Source organism: Triturus cristatus, chromosome 8 (genome assembly GCF_964204655.1).
Source record: "Triturus cristatus chromosome 8, aTriCri1.1, whole genome shotgun sequence".
NCBI classification, from domain to species: domain Eukaryota; kingdom Metazoa; phylum Chordata; class Amphibia; order Caudata; family Salamandridae; genus Triturus; species Triturus cristatus.
In genome coordinates, this window is record NC_140591.1 from 158,516,756 (window position 1) to 158,527,068 (window position 10,313).

Here is a 10,313-nt window from a genome sequence, read left to right on the forward strand (position 1 = left end):
CCAGGCTGGGTCCACACCTCCCCGACCTGGTGGAGGCGGACCAGGCTGGTTTTGTGCCCGGTAGACAGACGGTTGACAACACCAAGAGGGTGACACATGTTCTGGAGAAGGCCTCAAGGATCTCGGGGGAGCGGATGTTGTTGTCCGTTGATGCAGAGAAGGCCTTCGACAGAGTTCACTGGCCGTATCTTGAGCGGGTCCTTAAGAAACTGGGAATCGGCGATAAGTTCCGCACCATGGTATTTAATTGCTATAAGCATCCTTCAGCGTCGGTGCGGGTAAACGGGTGTAGCTCTGGTAGCTTTGCCATCGAGCGCGGCACGCGGCAGGGCTGCCCTCTCTCGCCGCTCCTGTTTGCCCTCTACATGGAGCCGTTTGCTCAGAGGATTCGTGACAATCCGGATGCTGTCGGGGTCCGGATGGGCCAGTACGTCCACACCGTCAGTCTCTATGCGGACGATGTCCTGCTGACTTTGGACGACCCTAGGAGGTCGCTGCCTACTTGCCTCCGAGAGTTGGACGCCTTCGCGGGGGTGGCCGGCTTCAAAATGAATATGAGCAAGTCGATGGCACTGGACGTGTCCCTGGCTGCGGAAACCAGGAGGGATCTTCAACGGCTCTTCCCCATGCAGTGGTCCTCGTCCACGGTGCCGTATCTGGGGATTCTGCTGGCGCCTACACTGTCGGAGATGGTTACGGCCAATTATGCCTCCCTCAGCAGGAAGATCAAGGACGAGCTTGGCCGCTGGAACAAGGGCCTGCTGTCCTGGCTGGGGCGAATCGCGGCGGTCAAAATGACGGTGCTGCCCCAGATACTATATCTTTTCCGGGCCCTTCCACTCCAACCCCCGGTGGGCTGGATACGACAAATGCAGGCTGACATCTCCCGCTTTGTCTGGCAGGGCCGCAGGCCACGCATGAAGAGGGTCCTCTCCACGCTTGCTCCGGAAGCGGGGGGTCTCGGCATTCCGGACCTCCGTAAGTACTTTCAGGCGGCACAGCTCCGCTATCTGGTGGAGTGGAGCAGGTGGGAGTCCGACAAACATTGGCTCTTCCAAGACCAGGCAGTGGCGGGCCGCACCTTACAAGAGGTTCCATTCCTGCGCCGCGCGCACCGCCCCGCTAATCTTTACGCTTCCTTTGTTACGCGGGTCCCCCTGCGTGTGTGGGACGCGGTCTGTGAGGCCCGGGGCCTTACCACCTTCCCTTCGCCGCTCACGCCCATTGCGGGCAACCCGGACTTCTCCCCTGGGATGGAGCCGGGGGTTTTCTCCCACTGGGTGCAGGCGGGCTGCAGGGCACTCTTCCAGATCTATGGCCCGGAAGGAGTGGTTCCTTTTCAGCAACTCCGCCAGGAGTTCGGCCTGACGGAGCTGGACAGATTGCGCTACATGCAAGTTCGGCATTGGGCCCTCCAGCCTCAGGTGCGTGCCGCCGCTGCCCGTCCAATTACACCGTATGAGCGGTGGTTGGCTACTCGGACCTCCGACGCTAAACTGATCACTGATCTGTACAAACACCTACAACCCCCGCCGTTTCACTACTACAATCCGGGGAGGGAGCGTTGGCACAGGGAATTGGGTAGGACACTCAGCCACAAGGAATGGGACAAAATTGCGTATCGGGCGCGGCACTCTGCATACCACACGGGCCTTACGGAAACCTTCACTAAAGTGTCCACATACTGGTACTACACCCCGGAGAGACTGTATGAAATGCATAGACACACTGACAAGGGGTGCTGGCGGAGCTGCGGGCAGGAAGGTACCCTTACACACATCCTATGGGATTGCCCAGTGCTGACCGCCTACTGGAAGGAAGTTCTGGACGAGGTGGATGAGCACTTTGGCATAGAGCTGCCGCGCCTCCCGGCGTATGTCCTGCTGGGCCTCCCCAATGACCTAATGTACCCACTGAAGTCCCGCAGGGGTAGGCAGATTGCGATAGCGCTGGGGTCTGCGGTTCAGAACATTCTGATCCACTGGCGCACATCCACCGCCCCCTCCATCACCGGTTGGTTGCACAGACTCTGGCATGTGCTGGGGATGGAGAAGCTGTCGCTTACGGTTGCGGGGGAGATAGACCAATTTGAGGAGCTATGGCAACCCTTTCTAGCGCTGCTGTCCACTGAATTCCGGGAGCTCACCTGCCCGAGGTATCTTAGGCTTCTCAGGCTGCGGCCGCCGGTGACCCCGGCGGACTAGCTTACATGTGAGATGGGGACCCCCGGCGGGGGGGGGGGGGGCTGTGCGGGGCTTCCTGGTTAGGGCTACTTTGCTGCGGGACCATAGGACGGGGGGAGGGGGGAGTGTTGTTGTTTTTGTACTGGGAGGATGGGGGATGGGAGGGGGGGGACTGTGTTCTGTTGAGGGGTTGATTGGGGGGGGTTTTATTGCTCTGCTTTTGGGTGTCGGATACGCGCGTGGGATTCCACAGCTTGTAATTCTAGCGTTCATTTACTGTGTTCTTCCCTCTGAGCCAACGCTTCACCTATTGCCAACCCTCTGGAGATGCATCCCTTCTTCTTTGACTGTATTCCACGTATCCTGCCTCCTGTCCCCCTCCCCCATGGTTTGTTTTGTCTCAATAAAAACGTTTTAAACATAAAATTACAAATGTACAAATGTACTTATATTTCTGTGAAGTAAAGTTCCAGAATCTGCATGGGTTCACAAGATTTCTAACACCCATTGTTCCCACACTTATCTTGCTAAAACAATACCACAAAACATGGTATCCATAGCCACTGAACGGTAGTCTTTCCAAGTGATAACAAGGTAAACAAATAAAGCTTGGCACTACACTCCCGTTATTCACAAATGTTACAAGATTAAAGACAAATTGTCATCATGATATACATGCTCCAACTGGTGATTGCTTTACATAAACAGTGAAACAGAATTCACTATTTACTCCAATGGATGTGCGGCACTTGTGGCAAAATAAAAGAAGAAATATGCGGTATTTTTCATTGCTCCGCAGATGTGATTGTCAACTAAAACACTCAGAAGACACATAAAAGTCATGTAAAAATGGGTAAACAGACATAATATCGAATAAAAAATATCAACTGGACAGAATATCGAGTTTTTAATATAGAATGGACAGAATATCGAATTGCCAAAATATAGTGGTGAAGAATATCGAAAATCAGGTAAGAAATATCGATTTAAATAATATAGAAGTAAGTAATATCGACAGTCATAATATAGTTGTTAAAAATATAGAATTTTTTTATAGTGTTTTAAGTGTTAGTATATGTGTTAAAAGTATGTATTAATATTGGAATGTATGTTTGAATATTTTTAAAGTAATGAATTTTATGTTATTTAATTTTTGTGTAATTTAATTCCATAGCGGGTTGTGAGTTTATAGGGGATTAGGGTGGGAAGTAATTTAATTGTTATTAGATCATTATTAATTGGTATTGAAAATTAATTGCTTGTTGATTAATTATTAATTGGTAAATAATTTGTATTAATTGGTAATTAATTTGTGTTAATTGTTTAATTGATAATTATGTAAAATGTATTAATTTATTATTTGTAGCGGGTTGTGGGTTTATAGGGGAATATGGTGGGAAGTAATTTAATTGTAAAAAATTAATTATTGAAATATTTTTTGTATATTGATAATTAATTTATTATTAATTAATTATTAATTGTTATTATTTGTATTTATTAATTTTTGGTATTGAAAATTAATTGGTTGTTAATTAATTATTAATAGGTAATCAATTAAACAAATATTTATTGGTATATATAACTAATTGATTATTAAATATTGTGTGATTGGTAATTAATTATAATACTTTTGTTTTGGTATTAATAATTAATATATTTTTTATAAAATATTAAATTATTATTTTCCCTACTATGGCACTCACTGGAGTGGGAATAGTAATTTTTACCCCTACACTATCCAACGCTTTCCCTACTATTGCACTCACTGGAGTGGGAATAATCATTTTTACCCCTACGCTATCCAACGCTTTCCCTACTGTTGCACTCTTTGGAGTGGTAATAGTAATTTTTACCCCTATGCTATCCAACGCTTTCCCTACAGTTGCACTCACTGGAGTGGGAATAGTACATTTTACCCTCCCGCTATCCAACGCTTTCCCTACTGTTGCACTCTCTGGAGTGGGAATAGTAATTTTTACCCCTACGCTATCCAACGCTTTCCCTACTGTTGCACTCTTTGGAGTGGGAATAGTAATTTTTACCCCTACGCCATCTGACGTTTTCCCTACTGTTGCACTCACTGGAGTGGGAATAGTAAATTTGGCCCTCCCACTATCCAACGCTTTCCCTACTGTTGCACTCTCTGGAGTGGGAATAGTAATTTTTACCCCTACGCTATCCAGCGCTTTCCCTACTGTTGCACTCACTGGAGTGGGAATAGTAAATTTTACCCTCCCGCTATCCAGCACTTTCCCTACTGTTGCACTCTCTGGAGTGGGAATAGTAATTTTTACCCCTACGCTATCCAATGCTTTCCCTATTATTGCACTCTCTGGAGTGGGAATAGTAATTTTTACCCTCCCGCTATCCAACGCTTTCCCTACCGTTGCACTCTCTGGAGTGGGAATAGTAATTTTTTCCCTCCCGCTATCCAACGCTTTCCCTACTATTGCACTTTCTGGAGTGGTAATTGTAAATTTTACCCGCCCGTTATCCTACGCAAAAAATATTGAATATTTTTAATTAATATTACATTAATATATATGTATTAAAATTGTTTTTTTACTTACATTAATTATTTAATAATTTTAATGTTATTTAAGTATTTTTAAGTATGTGTCAGTTAATTATATGTATTATTTCATTAATGTTACATTACTTTTAAGACATTTAAAAAATTCGATATTTTGACTAACTATATTTTTTACAACGATATTTTGGATTCTATATTTTTGTACTTACCTGTTTGGAGATAGGGATTCGATATTTTGCCATTCTATATTTTTTCCTCGATATTTTTGTAGGTCGATATTCTTCTTCTCGATATTTTGTCAGTGATCCGTAAAAATGATGTGAAGGACAATGATCACATCCAGCTTTTGTCAAAAGCTTGAGATGGAGTGGATTTTAGCAAAACCTCATAAAAGAGATGTCAACATCCTACAGGGGAGGGATCGTGTAGTATAAATTAGCAAGGGGATCAGAAGTGTGGAGAAGTGTGGCAGCAATGGAACAGAGAATGAGGTTGAATATTTTTAAAAAGAAACAGAAGCAGGGTGGGAAGGGGAAGCAATGGAGCTGTGCACGGTGGAGTGAACAAGAAAACACAAGCACTTTCACTCAGTGTTTACAGTAAAAGACAAAACTAGTCCCTGAATGCAAGAAATGACAGCAGTGGAAAGATTAAAGTCAACTAGTAAGAACACTGCAACACCAAAATGCTCCTGGACAGAAAGGGAGAAAGCCATTGAATCAGGAGCAGAGACGAGATGTAGGCTACAAAGTCATCCAATCATGAGCAAGATGCTGACCAAAAGCCTGCTGTATGCATTTTAAAGCAATAGGTCTGGCCAACAAACAGCTAAAGCTGTCTTTAGCTAAGATCTAAAAAAAACTAGATCAAACATCAATTAATAAGACTTATATGACAATATAATCAAAATAACTTTGCAAGGCTAAAATGGCCAACAACAGAGTAGAATACACTTGTGAAGCAAGGATGCTTATAAACACTTTGTTAAACTTCAAAGTAACTATATTTACGAAGATAATCTGATAAGAGACCACAGCAAATAGTCGGCAATTTGAACACTCCTGGTTGGATGCAGCAAGAATGTTTTTGTCTCATCGCCCTGTTTAACATTGCCCATAGCAACGGTGGACTGTTAGCAGAAATTCAAAGTCACTACTCTTGCAAATCTCACACAAAAGACTTATGCTTTTGCACATTTCACGCAAAAGAATTTGAATATAGTACTCTTGTCAATCTCACACAAAGACCTCAAAATGAGTACTCTTGTAAATCTCACACAAAAGACCTCACAAATAGTACTCTTGCAAATCTCACACAAAGACCACAAAATGAATACTTTTGCAAATCTCACACAATACTTCAAAGTTAGTAATCTTGCAAATCTCACACAAGACTTCAAAGTTAGTACTCTTGCAAATCTCACACAAGACTTCAAAGTTAGTACTCATGCAAATCTCACACACGACTTCAACGTCAGTACTCTTGCAAATCTCACACAAAACTTCAAAGTTAGTACTCTTGCAAATCTCACACGACTTCAAAATTAGTACTCTTGCAAATCTCACACAAGACTTCAAAGTTAGTACTCTTGCAAATCCCACACAAATCTTCAAAGTTAGTAATCTTGCAAATCCCACACAAATCTTCAAAGTTAGTAATCTTGCAAATCCCACACAAGACTTTAGCATTTGTACTCTTCCAAATCTCACACAAAATACTTCAAAATGAGTGTCCTTCTACAACTCACACAAAACACTTCTTCGCCTCAACAGAGTTCCTGGAACTAGTTTCATTTCAGAGCATTCTGGTGTCTCACTTTGAATGCGAGTTTCAGATGCCTTAGATCACTGACTGGTTAATTAAAAAATCTTTCCAAAGATAAATAAGGAACGACACCCAAGGCCCCACCCTTGGGATATGCATGTTGTACACGATGCACTGCAGTATAAATTGATCAATGTTTCATTCTAAATGTTCATCCGTAGGGCCGGACTGGCCATTTATTCAGTCAGGGATTTCCTCGGGGATCTATGGCCTCGGGGCTGTGTTTTGAAGGACAGGGCAGCTGTTGACCTCTATGTCTCTTTCTCCAGCCCCCAAGGATAACTGCAGCAGAGAGTGGGGACCTCAGGAGAGGGAGAGAAGCAGAGATTGGATGCGTGTAAGGAGAGAGATACAGAGAGGGGATAAAAGGGAGGAGGCTGGTTTGAACAGTTTTGCCACAGCTGCTTTTAATTCCCAAACCAGCCCTTGGTACCAGTCGCACAAACACAGAATTTTACAGCAGATAAAGTTTGCTTTACTACAGGAATGTCTACTATGCTGCCAGTTCTTTCCCCAAAGACTCTAGTGAGTCACCTGATTGTGGTTATGGAAAGACATTTCAGGAACACACAGATCACTACACTACAAATTCAGGTACGCTCGGATATTCCGGAATTACAGAGATTGCTTCGCTGCAAGTGCAGCTATGCACAGCTATTTGTGAAACAGACAGATGGCACTGATGCTGGTGCAGGTGTGCACAGGGATTTCTGAATTCTATAAAAAGCTCCACTGCAGGTGCAGTCCTGCATCAACATTTCTGAATCCCTTAAATTGCTATAGTGCCCGTCCAGCTTTCCACACAGAACTCCACCTTTTCCAGTGCACAGAATAAATGGTGCCAAACAGCATTTTAAGCAGGTAGGCTAGTTGGCGGTTAAATCGTTGCATTTTGCACCAACATTGCCTATACTACGCAAGTGCTTGCTCTCAATCAATAAGGCTGCTTTGCCTGTACTCTTGCACCCCTGAATCTGTCCCAGCCCTATTTACTTACTCCTCCATGTTTGACTGTATCAACTCTTCAGGGACATTGTAATGTACATTATAGTGCATCTGCAATTCAACTGACAGCCATGGTGTTGCTTATTAACACCCTTCTGATCACCCCATCTTCACCTCTAGTCTAGCACCACTATTCTGCTAAAGGAGCTTAATTTCTGCACCTGGTTGGGAACAGTCACTTGACGAGCAGACAAAAAGTCACCAGGTGTTCAACAAATCCTATGAGGAGATGTCGAAGAAGGTAGACATGCTAACAGCAGGATGGGAGTGAAAACTGTGCCCAGCAGATGCTCGCATCCGTCTGTAAGCTCCATAACCAGACTTCCTTCTCCATATTCAGGCCCTCAGACCAAGACTTCACACTTATCTCAAGTGAACCCAAGATGCCACCTCACATAATACTCGTCTGGCTTTTATTTTTGTAATTCCAACTTATTTTTCCACTTTTTCGAAGAGCTCCATTCTGTAACTTGTTTTTCTATGGCTATCACTGCAGACTTCATCTCTCCTTGTTCGTAACCCAAGGGATCAAGCTGCCACGCTTCACCCCTGCAATGTTTATCCTACAGTTCCCAACATTTGTTAACTATAATCTATTACTACTATAACCTGAGCTCCGTATAAAGTAAACGGATGCCTCCAGCAAGCACACAGTGCACCCTGACTAATTTTGATTGGCACCTTACAACCTTCTCAACCCCAAAGTGAGTTTACTCTGACAATGTTACACCTCAAGGATCTGGTCGAAAAAAACATTTTGAGGTCATCATTTCCACTTAAAACTGTGCAAAATTGGATTTAGGATCTGTGATATCCCTTTTCATAAATTCAAGAGCTGAGGCATTTCTTGGCCATAATCCCATGCTGTCATGCTGTATGGCTCCCTGCTCTAGTTGGTATACGGTATATTAGAATTCCCATCGGAGGCCCAGGAAGATGGCCACTAGTAAAGAATAAAGTCAGAATTTTGCGTACAGGGGCAAACATTCCCGATAAATTGTCTCACTGTGAATGTACAGGTTCATTTACTCCATTTAGAATGGGAAACTGCCCCAGTTGCTTCCATATGTTCATGTCTAGCTGGAGAGATGTCTCTATGTTGAAAACTATTTTTAATTTAGATAAAAAAGCGAGGGGAGTACTTGCAAAGACACAGTTCCCCATCCGTAATCTTGTGGATTGTTAGTTAAAACAGGAGGAAACGAAGCAAGAGATCTCATCATAGCCAGGAATTCGTCGCGTGCACAGTCATGAAAGTATCTGCGTTGCCATATCAGAAAAAACATGAACATGACTTTCCTGCTCTACACATAATCACCACCGCTGTCACTAATGGCCGCCATGTTATGTCACGCGGGTAACAATTAGCAACCAGCCCACAGAGAGTGCGAAAATGCTCTGTCATTGTTGTTCATAAATATTGGCAGGTGTTTTGTGGACTCGATAGGAGATGGACATCAGGTTTCCCAAAGAAAATGTTCTTGGATGTCCTGGCTCTGTACCTCGTAATTCTCTTTAAAATTAATAATCAAATCTTCGAAACTATAATTATTTTCCTTACCCAAGCATAGCAAGATTGTGCTTTCTTTTGTGTTCAGTTAAGCCCATACAGAGATATTGTCTGTTTCACTTCTCTGGTGTTGTATAAAACGTACCCTAACAGTTAACACACCTCTCTAACAATATGCATTAACGGATCAGAGAGGGGAGCGCTCTGCCATTACATAATGTACTTTTAGCCTTACCTAGATTAATTTTCCCCCAAATTACGAGACATATCCCAGAGCATACAGAAGTCGCAGCTGTCCCATCCTTACTCGGAAGAATAAAGCATGTCACAGATTTATGCAAAATAAAAACACAAACAGAAAAAGAGATAATTGTTAATTGCTTACCTGGGCTCATTCCCGTTAACCCAAATCCCACGGCCATACTCAGAATCAACACTGGAAAATACAGCAGCACGTCCATCTTTAAATATAAATATTTGTCTGCTTTCCTACAGACTTGCATCTTATTTTTCTAGCAGAGGAGAGTCGCTGCTCCGTGAACACTCTGTCGATCTGCTCTGTCCTTCTACGGTAGCTAGGCTGGTTCAAATTGTCCCCAGTGGGTATTCCACCTGGTACATGCAGGCTCATTAACGCCTCGTGCTGCACCCAGCCCCGCCCCCAAGAACACCTGCGCCCCACGCGGCAAGCTGCCACGGTAAGGCAGAGTACACTTTGTATGAACAGTGGGCCCGGTTCGCAAAGCCACTTGCACCTATAGGCTGAATGTACTCATATGCAGTATTAGCCCACGATGGTGTAATATTGTGCAAAGGTAAATCCTTCCCCTGCAGCAGACAGTCGGCATTCCAGGATGGACATGTCCTGGAAAGATTGGGAATATTCACAAATTTGAGAGTTTTGGGGTATTTACAAACTTTTTTTTTACTAATTCCAACTCTGGAAATGGTTGGATATTTACTCCTGTCATGAGAATGAGAATAATTCTTTCTAGGGTTGGAATCGAAATAGAACATTTCCAAAATTGGTGGAGTTGTAGGGGAACAGGCTTCACAGTGGGGAAAGTGCTTTCCTTGAAGAGAGATAACTGTGCAATTGCACAAATCGGACGCTATTTCCATAAAGACAATGAAAGATGTGGAAAAGCTTCCTCATGGGCACAAACTCTCAAACGTTTCCCAAGAGCAGCCCTCTAATCTTGAGACCGTCGCCAGTTTGCAGATGTGCTCTTAGAAGCCTCTGGAAATGTCTGATCTT

General features: G+C 43.7%; 1 protein-coding gene across 1 annotated transcript in view; it reads right to left on the minus strand.

Moving 5' to 3' along the window:
- UMODL1 (uromodulin like 1) overlaps window positions 1-9,612 on the minus strand; it is a 633,174-nt gene extending 623,562 nt beyond the window's left edge. Inside the window, exon 1 of the mRNA XM_085621215.1 lies at window positions 9,441-9,612. Coding sequence (XP_085477341.1) covers window positions 9,441-9,558 — 118 coding nt within the window. The 5' untranslated portion in view covers window positions 9,559-9,612. The remainder of the gene's footprint in view (window positions 1-9,440) is intronic.
- Window positions 9,613-10,313: the final 701 nt, after the last annotated feature.